At 35.4% G+C, this 17,500-nt stretch overlaps 1 protein-coding gene across 2 annotated transcripts in view; it reads right to left on the bottom strand.

Annotated features, from left to right (window-relative positions):
• DAT (Sodium-dependent dopamine transporter) overlaps positions 1-17,500 on the bottom strand; it is a 285,224-nt gene that overhangs the window by 19,685 nt on the left and 248,039 nt on the right. For both annotated transcript variants that reach the window (XM_068378502.1, XM_068378501.1), the window contains exons 8-10: positions 4,544-4,647; positions 3,953-4,190; positions 1,498-1,623 (exon numbers count right to left, since the gene is read on the bottom strand). In XM_068378502.1, the coding sequence (XP_068234603.1) occupies positions 1,498-1,623; positions 3,953-4,190; positions 4,544-4,647 (468 nt within the window). The remainder of the gene's footprint in view (positions 1-1,497; positions 1,624-3,952; positions 4,191-4,543; positions 4,648-17,500) is intronic.

Below are 17,500 nucleotides of genomic sequence, written 5' to 3'. Positions count from 1 at the left end.
AAGATTCCCTTTTTTACGGGCTGCCTTCGTGCGCTCTTTCACAAGATTACCTTATTTACGTGCTGTCTTTGTGCGTTCTTTCACAAGATTACCTTTTTTACGGGCTGCCTTCGTGCCTCTTTCACAAGATTACCTTATTTACGTGCTGTCTTTGTGCGTTCTTTCACAAGATTCCCTTTTTTTACGGGCTGCCTTCGTGCGCTCTTTCACAAGATTACCTTATTTACGTGCTGTCTTTGTGCGCTCTTTCACAAGATTCCCTTTTTTTACGGGCTGCCTTCGTGCGCTCTTTCACAAGATTACCTTATTTACGTGCTGTCTTTGTGCGTTCTTTCACAAGATTCCCTTTTTTACGGGCTGCCTTCGTGCGCTCTTTTCACAAGATTACCTTATTTACGTGCTGTCTTTGTGCGTTCTTTCACAAGATTCCCTTTTTTACGGGCTGCCTTCGTGCGCTCTTTCACAAGATTACCTTATTTACGTGCTGTCTTTGTGCGCTCTTTCACAAGATTCCCTTTTTTTACGGGCTGCCTTCGTGCGCTCTTTCACAAGATTACCTTATTTACGTGCTGTCTTTGTGCGCTCTTTCACAAGATTCCCCTTTTTTACGGGCTGCCTTCGTGCGCTCTTTCACAAGATTACCTTATTTACGTGCTGTCTTTGTGCGTTCTTTCACAAGATTACCTTTTTTACGGGCTGCCTTCGTGCGCTCTTTCACAAGATTACCTTATTTACGTGCTGTCTTTGTGCGCTCTTTCACAAGATTACCTTATTTACGTGCTGTCTTTGTGCGCTCTTTCACAAGATTACCTTATTTACGTGCTGTCTTTGTGCGCTCTTTCACAAGATTACCTTATTTACGGGTTGCCTTCGTGCGCTCTTTCACGAGATTACCTTATTTACGGACTGCCTTCGTACACTCTTTCACAAGATTACCTTACTTACGGACTGCCTTTGTGTACTCTTTCACAATATTACCTTGTGGGCTGTCTTCGTGCACTCTTTCACAAGATTACCTTATTTACGTGCTGTCTTTGTGCGCTCTTTTCACAAGATTACCTTATTTACGTGCTGTCTTTGTGCGCTCTTTCACAAGATTACCTTATTTACGTGCTGTCTTTGTGCGCTCTTTCACAAGATTACCTTATTTACGTGCTGTCTTTGTGCGCTCTTTTCACAAGATTACCTTATTTACGGGTTGCCTTCGTGCGCTCTTTCACGAGATTACCTTATTTACGGACTGCCCTTCGTACACTCTTTCACAAGATTACCTTACTTACGGACTGCCTTTGTGCACTCTTTCACAATATTACCTTACTTACGGACTGCCTTTGTGCACTCTTTCACAATATTACCTTACGGGCTGTCTTCGTGCACTCTTTCACAAGATTACCTTACTTACGGATTGCCTTCTTGCAAGAGCCCCGTGGTTCCCTTCGTTGTAACGGGGTCCAAACTAAAACCAACCAACCAACCAGCTCGTTGTGTCTTACCCTGCGTGCAACAAGCCAATCCCACGATGAAATCCACAGAGAAAAGAATGGCCACGAAGACCTTCCTATTTCGCCCGATGATGGGGAACTCGTCGCTCAGGGCTGTGATGACGGCTTCAGAACCACCAAACTGCAGGGGGAGAGGAAAGGAAATCTGAGGTGAAAATGTCATGAATGAGAATGGAGAAGTTCATGGCCTTGAATAGAGGCGACACTGTAGAAGTTGATGGTTTTGAATAGATGCGTCACTGGAGTTTATAGTTTCTATTAGATGCGTCACTGAAGTTGATAGTTTTGAATAGATGCGTCACTGGAGAAGTTGATAGTTTTGAATAGAGGCGTGAAAAGAATAAATTTAAATATTGGAAAGTGAGGTGACTTAATTAAAAAAGCAAATCTATTTAAAAGGTCTTCGTATTTTCAAAAGCACCCATGTAAAAGGAAATCTCCATAAATCTGGGGGTAAAAGTGTCATGAATACGAATGGAGAAGTTGATAGTTTAGAATAAATGCGTCCTTTTGCATATCAGAAAGTGAGATGACATTATTGGAAAAGGAAATCGATTTGATCTTCACCTTGCACTGTCTAGGGTTAGAGTTCTCTTGCTTGAGGCTACACTCAGGCTCACTATTCTATCCTATTTCTCTTACTCTTGTTTTTTCATCAATTTTATACAATTTATATATGAAAGATTTATTTTAATGTTGTTACTCTTCTTAAGATATTTTAATTCTTCATTAATTGTAGTTTATCTATTTTCTAATTTCCTTTCCTCACTATTTTCCCTGTTGGAGCCAGTGGGCTTATAGCATACTGCTTTTCCAACTAGGTTTGTAGCTTAGCAAGTAGTAGTAGTAGTAGTAGTAGTAATAATAATAATAATAATAATAATAATAATAATAATAATTAGCAAAAGCACCCATGTAAAAGGAAATTTGCATCAGTTTATCTATTTTTTTTTTTTTTCTGTTTTAAAATGTTACATCCAAATCGAGGTGATCTTTGTTTGAGCTTCGGGTCGGTGCATAACATACCTGGGGATTGGTACGTGTCATTTCGACTATCTCTTATATCACTACAATTTTGACGGTATATGTATGCTGTTAATTAAAATAGGAAATTTATGCTCTAATGTTCGTTGTAACTTAGTCTTTCCGATGTTGTGAAACATCAGAAAATACCAATCATGGTATTCATTATTATTATTATTATTATCATTATTATTATTATTACCATTACTTGCTAAGCTACAACCCTAGTTGGAAAAGCAGGATGCTATAAGCCCAGGGGCTCCAACATGGAAAATAGCACAGTGAGAAAAGGAAACAAGGAAAAATAAGATTTTTAAGAGTAACAATATTAAAATAAATATTTCCTATCTGACTATAAAAACTTTTACAAAACAAGAGGAAGAGAAACAAGACAGAACAGCGTGCCCGAGTGTACCCTCAAGCAAGAGAACTCTAACCCAAGACAGTGGAAGACCATGGTACAGAGGCTATGGCTCTACCCAAGACTATAGAGAACAATGGTTTGATTTTGGAGCGTCCTTCTCCTAGAAGAGCTGCTGATCATAGCTAAAGAGTCTCTTCTACCCTTACCATGAGGATGGTATATTTGATTACTAATAACCAAATTAATTACGGTAATTAAAGTTTAATTATAATTTATTACTGTGTTTGAGAGTTTGCTTTCCTCTTTTATTTCAAATAAAAACAATTCGTCAGTAACCATGCTAAATCATCTTTGTCTCTACTTTATATCTGCAAATTTCTTATAGAAATAAATTACATGACTACTAGGTAATAGGGCTTCCGAAAAAGGCTAAAATTTGTATCCAAAATATACGAAACAGACCTAAAATATCCAAGATTAAGGATTTAATTAAGTTATAGATGAGCTACAGATGAATAATAAATACTCTGACATACTTTACAATGAGATTTAGTATTATAGTAGGATACTCTCGAAAATGCTTCAAGTATTATCTGATATTGATGGATTGACAATCACTGTCCGTCAATAGATATTATATCCAGATCTTAACCTGCATTAAAAGTTTCGATTCACTAAAATATATTTTCTATGAACTGATTTAGATATCTTCACCTGTTCAAGTGCCGTCCACCAGAGCCATATTAACACAGGGTAGGGCCCCTAGGCCTCGAGCTTCATTGGACCACTAGACATTCCCTACCACCCACCCCCCCCGAGAGAATTTCACAATCTCCTTTCGTACAATTTATTACAATAATATTAGAGATGGAATACACAATCCATAGTTTTAATATGTAACACTAAAAGAATAAAAAAGTTGCATAGGCCCCTCCTAGACTTAGGCCTACTCGGACTTTATAGATGATGTGGCCTAGCCATTCACTAATCTTAACGCATATTGAAGAAGAATAATATCAACTTTTAATTTCTCATCTATGATTTGTAAATAAAATCCACTTACCGATGAATCCAGGCCAAGCGTCAGCAGCATCATGAAGAAGATGATGGCCCAGAAGGTGGAGCCAGGCATGGTGGCAATGGCTTCCGGGTAGACCACGAAGACCAGACCAGGTCCTTCGTCGACCACTTCCGAGATGGGCTTCCCGCTCTTGTGGCTCATGTAGCCCAGCACGGAGAAGATCACGAAGCCAGAGATGAAACTCGTGCAGCAGTTGATGATGCTGGTGGCCATGGCATCTCTGGGAAAATGGGAGGATTCTGTACTGTTTACTCTGCTGAATTTATCATCAATAAAGGTTTTTGGATTGTATGCTTTGTCAATAAGGTTCTTTAAAGAACAGGAACTCCAGCTGGTACCAGAAAGATTTGTCCGGTTATTGGTTGGGTGGAGACAGGCATCTATACACATTTTCATCATTGATAAGAACCACCATTAGTTTCTATATTTAGAACAGGACATACGTGGAGCTGAAGACTCAGATAATTTTCTATTGATGACACAGATACAAATAAGTAAAAATGAATTATAACACAGACATTGATTTATCTAGCAGAAAAAAAACTCAAAAGCTCCAATCAAACTAATACTTACTTGTAAACGTTGTTGTGAAATTTGTTGTATGATGCAAATGCTAAAAGAACACCAAATCCTGGCCCCAAACTGAAGAAGATCTGAGTTGCAGCATCCACCCAAACCTGAGGGAAGGAGAAAGAACAGAAAACTTTTATCAGAGGCAAAACTCGAAATCTTTAGGTTGATTTTGGAAATGACAAATTCATTGACATTAGAAATGACCCTTTTTGTTCAACAGGTGGTTAATGGATACGTTCCTTGGCATAGTAGATTTGACACAGGGATATTGAGATTTCAACCCCTTAATAGTTAATACCAAGGGGAAATAATCTTTATAGTGAAATGGTTTCAACATCATTTTAGAAATATACTTCAAATGTTTGACATTATATAAAAGAAGCCCTGTGCATCTTATCATTTTCCTACTTGAAGTTCACTTATTAAAAAAGAAGACGGTCTTGTAAAGTTTTTTCTTATTAGAGAGAAAAGAAAGACTTCTAATTTTTTTTTTCAGTTAGAGAAGAAGACGTAAATTTGCTTACTGTTACAGAAGACTTGAATTATTTTTTTAACGTTTAAAACGCTTCCAGAGGGCTAAACTCACTACCACATCTTTGCTTAGAAAGCCTCTATAACGTTTACAATGATTCCAGAAGTCTCAAATGACTGGCAGTCTTTTGTAGCCGAATAAAACTTGTTAATTTGTTTTCTTGTTGCAAAACAAAACTTGTAAATGCTCTTCTTAATACAGAAAAAAGTAAATTTGCTTTTTATTCCAGAAAAAGACTTGTAAATTAGCTTCTTGTTACAGAAGACTTGTAAATTAGCTTCTTGTTACAGAAGATTAGTAAATTAGCTTCTTGTTACAGAAGACTTGTAAATTAGCTTCTTGTTACAGAAGACTTGTAAATTAGCTTCTTGTTACAGAAGACTTGTAAATTAGCTTCTTGTTACAGAGGACTTGTAAATTAGCCTCTTATTACAGAAGACTTGTAAATTAGCCTCTTGTACAGAGGACTTGTAAATTAGCTGCTTGTTACAGAGGAATTGTAAATTAGCTTCTTGTTACAGAAGACTTGTAAATTAGCTTCTTGTTACAGAAGACTTGTAAATTAGCTTCTTGTTACAGAAGACTTGTAAATTAGCTTCTTGTTACAGAAGACTTGTAAATTAGCTTCTTGTTACAGAAGACTTGTAAATTAGCTTCTTGTTACAGATGACTTATAAATTAGCTTCTTGTTACAGAAGACTTGTAAATTAGCTGCTTGTTACAGAGGAATTGTAAATTAGCTTCTTGTTACAGAAGACTTGTAAATTAGCTTCTTGTTACAGAAGACTTGTAAATTAGCTTCTTGTTACAGAAGACTTGTAAATTAGCTTCTTGTTACAGAAGACTTGTAAATTAGCCTCTTGTACAGAGGACTTGTAAATTAGTCTCTTATTACAGAAGACTTGTAAATTAGCTTTTTGTGCCACCAGGAAATGTGGCTAAAACAATAACCCAAAGGATGCAAAAAGACGTGGCAAAACCGTCTAGCCCTCTTTTCCCCTCGTTTATTCCTTGTAGTTTATATGTGAGGGGAGATTTTAGAGATTCAGAATGCGCGTGACTTAGGCTTCCCTAACAGACGACTGCCCCTCAATGGGCAAGGAGGAAATAGAGTCACCAATTAGGGGGTAAAGTGAACCACCGCTTAAATGGAACATCTTTATCCAGTTTTTTTTCTTTCTTTCGTTCAAGGAACCTTCTGAACCACGTGACTTCATGCATTCGCTGGCACATATACATTTGGCTTATTCATACATTGTAAACAATAACATACGTGTATATAATGACATACATATTAACGTAGATATACATGGAAGTATACATTCAAACAGGGAAACAAAAATTCAATATAAAATAAATTTACTTTACTTTTAAGAGAGGTGGAACGTAGCGCTTAGAAAATATTGGATGAAAATCTCTGAAAATGTCGAGAGGAGGTTCTTTAGAGTAAGCGACCACACGCAGAGCTTTGCCGCCTTTTAACACCTAAGATATTATGACCAAAAAAAGAAGAGAGAAGAGTCTGGAGTGAGAGAGATGACAACATATCTAATTATATTGCCAGGAGACTCCGCTTCTCTAATATTGCTTATTATATCTGATCCCTTCTCTGAAAAATTATTTCATGTTGTTTGAGAATATTACATATTATGGAATATGGAAAAATTACATTTTCTCTCTCTCTCTCTCTCTCTCTCTCTCTCTCTCTCTCTCTCTCTCTCTCTCTCTCTCTCTCGTCCTATTGTCCTCCATAACGTGAACCACGTCCTGAGAATTCCCCCTCTACGCAACTCACCGGCCCCTCCTCCTCATTTCCCTTCCGAGGGAGAAAAAAGTTCATAATATCCATTTAATTGGGATAATACGATTAATGAGTTCCTGGTTGTTAAGAATCATTGGTGCTGAATTTTATCCTAATTGTCAAAATAAGTTAGTCGAGGCCAAGGAGAGACTTGGAATCATCTCTGATACTTACCATACAGACCTCGTCCTACTTCCGTCCATACTGACTCATATTTCACATTTATTTTTCCATTATCTCCTCTTTCGTGGGCGTGCCTCTTCCCAAGCCCCAGTCCCCTCCCCTGACGTAATTGGAAATATTTATCTTTGTTAGGATTTGCACAAAATTATAGCAGTCCTCATGGTTGGTGGGCGTGTGTCTCTTTTATCACTTTTTTATTTTTCCTTTTTTTCCAACTCTGTTCCCCGAATTCATGAGTGAGTCTTCGTTGTATAAAAGTGACTGGCTTTGATGTTTGTCTCTTCATCTTCCTTAAACTTCTTAGTTTATGATTGAAATTGTATAGAAGGATATGCAAGGCAATGCATTTTATGCATACTTTAGAAAAAAAGGTGTATATAGAATGAACGATAAGAAAGGGAAAGAACATACTAATTATAAGCCATGATTTTGAATTTCTTTTATAAGTTACGGAGGAGTTATTCTGTAATATAACCTCTTTCCTAAGAACAAGAATATTGATAATGAAAATAATAATGAACAAACAAGCATTCTCAGGAAATAATAATAATCAAACAATCAACCCACTAATTATATAGATAATTGGGGCAAAGTCAACAGAAAAACTGACTAATTTTGAACACAATTGGTTTAATAATTATGTAGAGAAAACATATGGCTCTATAAGATCTGATGTACGAACAGAGAGAAGTTAATGGAATATAAGACAAGAGGAGAATGTAGAAATAAAGAACATACACTGTTCAAAATTTGCCGTAAAAAAACGGTAAAAATCCTGGAATAAATGTTGCCAGGCATTTGCCGTTTTAAAACCGGATATATTGACGTAAAGGAGTGACATCACTGTCACCAACCCGTAATGATAATAAAAAAATATGCAAAATTACGGTCGCCTGTATTTTACTGAAATACGCATAAGAACAGTATATTTTTTACGGAGAATTTCCGATTGAAATTACGGTTTATTTTAACAGTGAAAATACAGAAGAAAAAAATCACGTAGATAATTCAAATGACAAGAGAAAGCATAGACAATAAAGAAAAGGAGAGGAGAAATGGATCTAAAAAGGTGAGTCAGGAGAGTTATTGGATTAATTTTCATGGTCTCACTTTTCAAGTAGTGAAATACAAGTTGAAGTCTGACAGGACAATTGGCTTCCGGATAACTGACCCTGTCCGATCCGGTCTAGCCATTGCCGTACTTGGGCATTTGCATGTTTCCCTTGTAATACATCGCTAAAATCATATGTGATTTCTAATTTAATACATATTTAATACACATTTTTTTTTCAATTAATTACAATGAATTTAATTAAATGAATACTGCGCTTTAAAAGTTTAAACATTAAAAGCATGAATATTACCAATTTATATAAAAACTTGATTAGTTATGAAGACTATAGAGTGCAATTAAGGTGATTACAGACATTCGTATTTCTTGGCAGGAGAAAAGGATAGTGTTTAGGCCATCTATTTTTCTCGTTTGTGCTCACAGCTTCCTCTTTCTTCAGCACATCCATTAGTTTCCAAATAGTCAAGTAATTGAGATTTGGCTACTCACCCATTTTAAAAGATTCCTACTCAAGGTTTTTTTTATCCTTTTTCTTTGATTGATTGATTTAAAGTTTTCAGGCATCCTGACATCTAAGGTCATTGACGCCGCCTTTTTATTTGATCTTAAGATAAATTAGGAATAATAATTATCAAGGAAGCAATTGCACTACTAAACCATGAAAAAAGGACATGAGACGAATTATTTCAAAGGTCATAAGAGGATCATTGGTCACTAGAATAATTTGCAGTCAATTGGCTCAAAAATTGTTTGATCCAATCAGTACTGAACTATTATATATCTATCCCTCTAGGTGTCATGACTTCGACATGTACTATCAATTGTGGTGGCTTGTTGGTAGCGTCATTGCCTGGTGAACGCCAGACTGGGGTTCGAGTCCCCTACAAACTCGTTAGTTCCTTGGTCGCAGCAACCTCACCATCCTTGTGAGTTAACGATGAGGGGTTGGGGGGGAGCCTATAGGTCAATCTGCTGAGTCATTAGCAGCCATTGCCTGGCCCTACTTGGTCCTAGCTTGGGTGAAGAGGGGGCTTGGGCGCTGATCATATGTATATATGGTAAGTCTCTAGGGCTTTGTCCTGCTTGATAGGGCACTGTCACTGTCCCTTGTCTCTGGCATTCATGAGCGGCCTTTAATCCTTTAAGCGCAATTGCTTCCATACTCATATTTTTGGCCAGCGACGAAAGTTCAAGATTTAATAAAAATATGTTAATGGAATTTAAAAATGTTAGGCCATAAATCTCTGTGACGATTGCAGTTATCATAAGATTTAGTTAACATTATCAGATGACGCTGTAGAAGAAAATTATAATAATGAATGAATGATTTAAAGTTTTCAGGCATCCTGACATCTAAGGTCATTGACGCCGCAGAAAATTATAATAACGAATTAAACTCGCAATACTTATCAAAATAATAACTGTTGTTTTAAATACCACGAAAACATTTCATATCGTGAAGTTAGGGAAAAAGTAGGCAGTAAAATTTTTTTTTACCATTTTATAAATGTATTTTAGATATCATACCCATTTTGAGAAAAAAAAATGATTATAAGTATAGTGTTTAAATATAGTTACGCATTAAAGAACAAGTTAGCCAAAAATATTATTATTATTATTATTATTATTATCATTATTATTACTTGATAAACTACAACTAAGTTGGAAAAGCAGAATACTATAAGTCCAAGGGCTCCAACTGGGAAAATAGCCCAGTGAGGGAATAAATAATCTACAACAGAAGTGATTAATAAAATGAAATATTTTAAGAACAGTAACAACACTAAAATAAATCTTTCATAAATAAACTATAAATTTTTTTTAAAAATAAGCGGAAGAGAAATAAGACAGAACCGTTTGCCCGAGTGTACACTCAAGCAAGAGAACTCTACCCCAAGACAGCGGAAGACCAAGGTACAGAGGCTACATTATTATTATTATTATTATTATTATTATCATTATTATTATTATTATTATTAGTTGCTAAGCTACAACCCTAGTTGGAAAAGCACGATGCTATAAGCCAAGGGGCTCCAACAGGAAAAATAGGCCAGTGAGGAACGGAAACAAGGACAAATAGAATATCTTAAGACCCGTAACATAAAAATAAATACTTGCTATATAAGCTATGATACCTTTGAAAAGCAAGAGAAAGAGAAATAAGATAGAATCGTGCGCCCGAGTGTACCGTCAAGCAAGGGAACTCTAACCCAAGACGGGGGAAGAATATGGCACAGGGGCTATGGTACTACCCAAGACTAGAGAACAATGGTTTGATTTTAGAGTGTCCTTCTCCTAGAAGAGCTGCTTACCCTAACTAAAGAGTCTCTTCTACCCTTATCAAGAGGAAAGTGGCCACTGAACAATTACAGAGCAGTAGTTAACCCTTCGGTGAAGAAGAATTGTTTGGTAATCTCAGTGTTGTCAAGTGTTATGAAGACAGAGGAGAATTTGGAAAGAATAGGTCAGACTATTCGGTGTATGTGTAGTCAAAGAAAAAATGAGCCGTAACTAAAGAAAGGGATCCAATGTAGTACTGTCTGGCCAGTCAAAGGACCCAATAACTCAAAGGTGCCCTGGCCAACCTACTACCTACACAAGATGTCAAGGAAAATTGATTTCATCATTGTTGTGAATAATGAATCATATTTACATAAGTTCATTGTAGTCTTAATTTCATGGCAACAGGTAGGTCTTTGTATGCAGTTTTCATTCAAATGATTCAGGCATTGTTTCCAGCGCTCTTTGTCCGTACTAAACCCATTCTTTAATATAACAACAATTCAAGATACCCCCAACCCCCTTCTCAAGACTAATTAGTGATTATGGTCATATTTCCCAAGTGGATCACTCTTTTATCTTTTCTCAATCATTTCTTCCTTTCATTCACGTGGCTTTTAGTGTTCATAGGGCCTTCATTCACTCTGATTTTATCTTTTCATCTTTTATTTCCTGTTCTATCGTAATCTCCATCGTACTGTTTAGAGCTTTTGTTCATGTGGTTTATTCTCTCTCTCTCTCTCTCTCTCTCTCTCTCTCTCTCTCTCTCTCTCTCTCTCTCTCTCTCTTGAATATTCTACCGTAATCTTCATCATCTTGTTTACAGCTTTTGTCCTTGCGGTTTATTCTCTCTCTCTCTCTCTCTCTCTCTCTATCTCTCTCTCTCTCTCTCTCTCTCTCTCTCTCTCTCTCTCTCTCTCTCTCTCTTTTGAATATTCTATCGTAATCTTCATCATCTTGTTTACAGCTTTTGTTCATGTGGTTTATCATCTCTCTCTCTCTCTCTCTCTCTCTCTCTCTCTCTCTCTCTCTCTCTCTCTCTCTCTCTCTCAGATTTCTTTTTCATGGAGGTATAATATCATCTAAATGCCCTTTTTTTCCCCCGCCATTCCTGTTCCTTTCGTAGCTCATTTCCTCATTCTGCTCCTTTTCGTCTTCCGCGCTGAGCCGCGCTCCTTCGTTCCCTGTCTCCCCTCTCCTTTGCATCCTTGTCCTTTACCAATTAGGCAACTTCCTCTCAAATCCAGATTAGTAACCAGCCCCCTAGGAGCACTGATTCCAATTCCCCCGCCGGCTCCTTTAGCCATTGCAATTCCGGATACCTCCTTCTCCCCCTCCTCCCCTGAACGTCCCGGTCGTTATGTCTTATTCCGGGGAATTTCTTAGACGGGACGAATATCCGCCAGACATCTTGGATATCACTGTCATTCAATGTAAATGTATAAGAAGACGCAGATGAAATATGCCTTCGTCAGGATGCAAGTTGTATTGGTTTCATAAAACCATTTAGTTAGATAAAAGAATAAAAAAAAATGAATACTGCCTCAGTCATGCTTTCCTTTTTTTTTTAGAGAGAGAGAGAGAGAGAGAGAGAGAACGCGTGTCATAGAAATATCAGTATCAAACCGGGATTTATTGTAATACAGAAAAGTAGGGGTGTGCCGTCGTATAAAGTACAGTATATAGCGAGTACTTTATTAGCTTGTACCTCCAATTTTTAGTTAATTCATTGCCTTTACAAAGTTATGTTTTGCTAGTAGGGTAAGGCTAAAAATTACGTGTGGACTTTTACGGAATTTTCACCAAAATTGGGCCTCATGGTTGCAACAGGTGACTGGAGTTTGGCAGAGAAACTGCCGTAGAGTTATCTAGACCATAAATCTTTTGGGGGGAGATGAATATTGTGACCTCGTTTCAAATAATCCATGTTTAGAAAACAGAAACCATGCGTTCCTTTAACATATAATTTTGTAAAAAAAAAAAAAATGTATATTTGTTTATGTGAGGAAAATTCATTTGGAGGTTTCATCTTCCTTTAACCCTTAAGATATGCTTAGATCCCAACATATAGCCTTTTATGACTGATCGAAATAATTCTATAATTGCTATCGTTTATTATAAGAATGGCTATGTTGTTAATGCCTTAGTTGATAAGAATCTATTATCTACAGTATTAAAAAAAACTTATTTCAGAGCCTTGCAATAAGTGAGGCTGCACATATCCTTAAAAATTGGATATTGATGTGATTCGTAAGACATACTTGACAGATATCATTTGCAAACTTTCTTTTAGTGCCAGAGATATGGCCCTATTGATACGAAATATTAAGTTAGAGATTTATGAAAACACAGGTCGAAATCGAGCCATTACTAAGCTCTGGATGAGGAAATAACCAAAGTTTACTGATACTGAATACTAATAAAAATGATTTGAATTGTATGAGTAAGATAAAGGAACCTTGCGTATTATAAATCGTGAATGCAAATGTTTTTCATCTTAATAAGCTGTGGTTATGGTTAATTAGAATTAACTGGTGACTATGCTGATTACCAGTAGTCACAAATAATTTACATTAGAAACAGGATTCCCTTAGTCAGATATTGAGATACTACTGCTATAGAGTTTTGAGGTCCTTCGATTGGCCAGACAGTACTTTGGATCCTTCTCTCTGGTTACGGTTCATTTGCCCTTTGCCTACACACACACACCGAGTAGTCTGGACTATTCTTTACATATTCTCCTGTCCTCATACGCACGAAAACACTGAAATTACCTAACAATTCTTCCTCACCCAAGGGGTTACTGCACTGTAATTGTTCAAAGGCCACTTTCATCTTGGTAAGGGTAGAAGAGACTCTTTAGCTATGGTAAGCAGCTCTTTTAGGAGAAGGACACTCCAAAATCAAATAATTGTTCTCTAGTCTTGAGTAGTGCCATAGCCTCTGTACCATGGTCTTCCACTCTCTTGGGTTAGAGTTTTCTTGCTTGAGGGTACACTCGGGCACACTATTCTATCTCATTTTTCTTCCTCTCGTTTTCTTAAAGTTTTTATAGTTTATATAGGAGATGCTTATTTTAAGGCTGTTACTGTTCTTAAAATATTTTATTTTTCCTTTTTCTTTCCTCACTGGGCTATTTTCCCTGTTGGAACCACTGGGCTTGTATCCTCCTGCTTTTCCAATTAGGGTTGTAGCTTAGCAAGTAATAATAATAATAATAATAATAATAATAATAATAATAATAATAATAATGGTTTCGAAAACTTTAACCGGACCCTGCTTTCATTTTAGTTTCCTTATCAGGTCACGTTTTCTCACAAACCAGTCCGCTGGATTGTCTATTTTTTTTTCTTTTTAGAAAACTTATTTATAAATACCCAATAAACTGTATTTCATAATCGATTTTGATTTTTCAACCCAAAATCAAATGCTCTTCGTACTCCCCAAAAGAGGTTAGTTCACCAAACTTTCAACTGGGCTCTACAAGGCACTAGAAGAGTGGCTAAGATCAATGAAACGTGAAGTAGGAGATGATGAATGGAAACGTATTTAAAATCCCAAGATAGAGATAACTGGCAAAATCTTACCGAGGCCCTTTCCGTCAATAGGCGTAAGAGGAAATGATGATGATGACAATAAAATTATAACGACGGACGGTAATAATGTTTCTAATTCAAAGTACTTGTAAACGCATAACAACCAGTCATGCTAGCAATTAATTACTTTAACTACACAGAAAGAGACCTCATTTATAATCTCTAATACGCTATGTTATATTCGTAACTAACACGATTGTAAATAATAACATCTATTTTCATGATTAATAGTAGCGAATACTTTATTTCTACATCCAACTTAAATGAAACTAGAGTCCGGATATTCCTTTTCTGTCCTAAAAGATTGATACATTTGACAGAGATTTTTCTTCCTTTCTAAACGGTTGACACATTTGACAGAAATTTTTCTTTCTGTCCTAAATTGTAGATACATAGACGGAATCCGAAGTGCTTTCTTTCGTTCGTGGTTAGCAGCTGATTTTCAATAAATTACGACATATTTTTTTTTTTTCCTTTTCAATATGACCATGTCTCAGACATTGACACTAAGATAGCACATGTTTGTCTCGTATACTATACTCTCTCATCTTAACACAATTTTACCCCCATTATCATAAAATTTCAGAATCAAATTTTAGAATGATATAGGTAGTCTCACGTGCCCCGAATTTCTGACAAACATGTTATATCCTCATATCCTGATAAAATGGAAAACTAATACCTATTAACCACATCGTCCTACTCACATTAAATATTACAGATCACGATTTTTCAATTTCGATTCTGATTCCATCCGTTTACAAACGATTTGAATAACTTTTCTAACTTTACCAACCTCATTTTTCTTCACGACAACTTTACTAGAAGATTTGGAATAATTTATCCCGTAGTAAAAAAAAAAAAAAAGAGAGAGAGAGAGAGAGAGAGAGAGAGAGAGAGAGAGAGAGAGAGAGAGAGAGAGAGAGAGAGAGAGAGAGAGAGAGAGAGCTTCAAAATGCTTTGTGTGGAAATGGAACTTGATAAGCATCCAAACAGTAATCAGTAATACAAGGGTTGGGTGTTGTGCTGGGTAAACGCTCTGGACGATTATTATTATTTTTTTTTTTTTTTTGTGTAATCATATGTTGCAATGTAATAAAACCAACATTGAATAAACTGCCTTTCAGTAAAAGACGATTTACGAAAATTAAATTTGCAGATAGTCATTGTTCTTTTCATAATTCAGCATTGGATAATTTTAAATCAAGAATTTTTCTCTTTACAATTTTATTCTAATACTGCAAACGCAGAAATTTTCATTATGATTATAATCTATTTCTGAATTTTTTATGTATAGATTGTCTTAGCATGAGATCAATATGCTGTTAATGATTATATCAACGTGCAGATTTTGGGAATATACAGGTAAGTCTTCTCCATCAACAGCCTTTCCTTTATCTTCACTTTTCTTTCTCACTGTCTCTCACGTTTATGTCAACTTTTCATCTGCGGGTCTCGAAAGACTTGAAGCACTAAAGTTTTAAAGCTCTAAAAGGTTACCCATCTTGATATTACATCTTAATTACCATCAAGATATTGTAATATATTGCGATAATTTTCTTGTTGTATGCCATTTCATTAACTGCATCAAATTTCAGTTAAGAGATCAAACGCCTTTTCATAATTTTATTCAAAACTTGAGGAAATAATTTTGGTAATAACCGAAGCGATTTAGTTTTAGCTATTTTTTTTTATATGTTTTTTAACTATGCATGTGTTTATTCGATCATATATGGATTTTCAGTACATTTACTATTACGGTAACATTTTTTTTTTTTTTTTTGTAAAACCTCTGGTCAAAAGAAAATAGAATTACTGTATTTGTAGGAATAGACCTCAAAATTCAAAACCAATTTAGACGTCTACTAACCTTTCCTACAACCGATACTTTGAGGAAATAATTTGCTAAACAATTCAATGAATGAGAGGGGTTGAGTGTAAAATAACCCTTTTTTTTTTTTATGGCAAAGTATCTTTTTCAAAGAATCACCGTTATAAATTTAGTTAGAAATGTAAGCTTCAGGGACAAATAAAAATTCGAAATACAATATATGTAAATGTATATGTATATGTATATGCATATATATATATATATATATATATATATATATATATATATATATATATATATATATATATATATACATATATCTACATATATATATACACACACATATATATACATATATATATAAATATATATGTACACACATACATAATATGTTTATATATATACAGTATATATATATATATATATATATATATATATATATATATATATATATATATATATATATATATATATATACATATATACACACACATAAACATAAGGTTTATGCCCTATCTTCAAAAGGGATTGCTTTTATTTCGTTGTAAACTGAACTCTTATGCTATCCTCATTTCTATATTAATATAAATATGATGATTTGATGCATCTGAGCTGCTTTGGTTTATCATAAATTTCTAAGATTCTAAAAAGTTTAGCAAAATGCAATTGATTCATATATCTACTTCTAGTCAAATTTTGTCCATATAATCAATAGAGCAAAAATTTGTGAAGGAATTTGCTTCAAAAAGGTAAAATTATCTTAATCAACGTAATCATTAAAAAAGGCAATTAGGATTAATTCTCTGAAGATGATTGGATTAAAAGGAGAGCGGATTCTTTCCAAATTATATCGATTCAATAATCTTACGTATCACATTGGAATGGAGTTAGATCAGGTTAAATAACGTTCCTGAACTTTCCAGAGTTCAGCTGGCCACTTTACTTTTCAAAATCTACCATATTATGAAAGACAAAAAATTAAATAAATTCATATTGAGATAATCCTTAAAGGCTAAGTATTATTATGATACATGCTAATTTGAGACGGAGATAGTTTGTGCATGCTCTTCGCACTCCCCAAAAGAGAATAGTTCACCAAACGTTTTACTGGACTCTGCAAGACACTATAGTCAATTCTTTTTAGTGAGGCAGATTTGTCCCTGCAAAGTTTTCTGCTCGCTGATTGGCTGGACAAGATAATTCTAACCAATCAGATAGCAGGAAAATTTTCCGAACTAAAAGGGTACGCTGCGAATCAGTGCAAAAGCGCCTCATTAAAAAAAAAATTGAGTATAGAAGAGTTGGAAGACCCGGACCTACAGTACATGGCTGATGTCTATGAAAAGTGAAGTTGGAGATGATGAATGGAGAAGTATTGATTTAAAAGCTCAAGATAGAGACGACTGGCGAATTCTAACCGAGTCTCTTTACGTCAATAGGCGTGGGAGGAGATGATGATGATGATGATAACAATGATGATGATGATGATGATGACGATATGCTACACTGTTAGAAAAAAACGTAATTCTAATTGGAAAATCTCCGTAAAAATATACTGTTCTCGACCGCATTTCAGTAAAATACAGGCGACCGTAATTTTACCTTACTTTGTTATTATCTTTTACTGGTTGGTGACCTTAATATCACTCTTTTAAGTCAATG

This window comes from Palaemon carinicauda, chromosome 8 (genome assembly GCF_036898095.1).
Source record: "Palaemon carinicauda isolate YSFRI2023 chromosome 8, ASM3689809v2, whole genome shotgun sequence".
Classification (NCBI taxonomy): Eukaryota; Metazoa; Arthropoda; class Malacostraca; order Decapoda; family Palaemonidae; genus Palaemon; species Palaemon carinicauda.
This window is presented reverse-complemented; position numbering and strand designations above follow the sequence as displayed.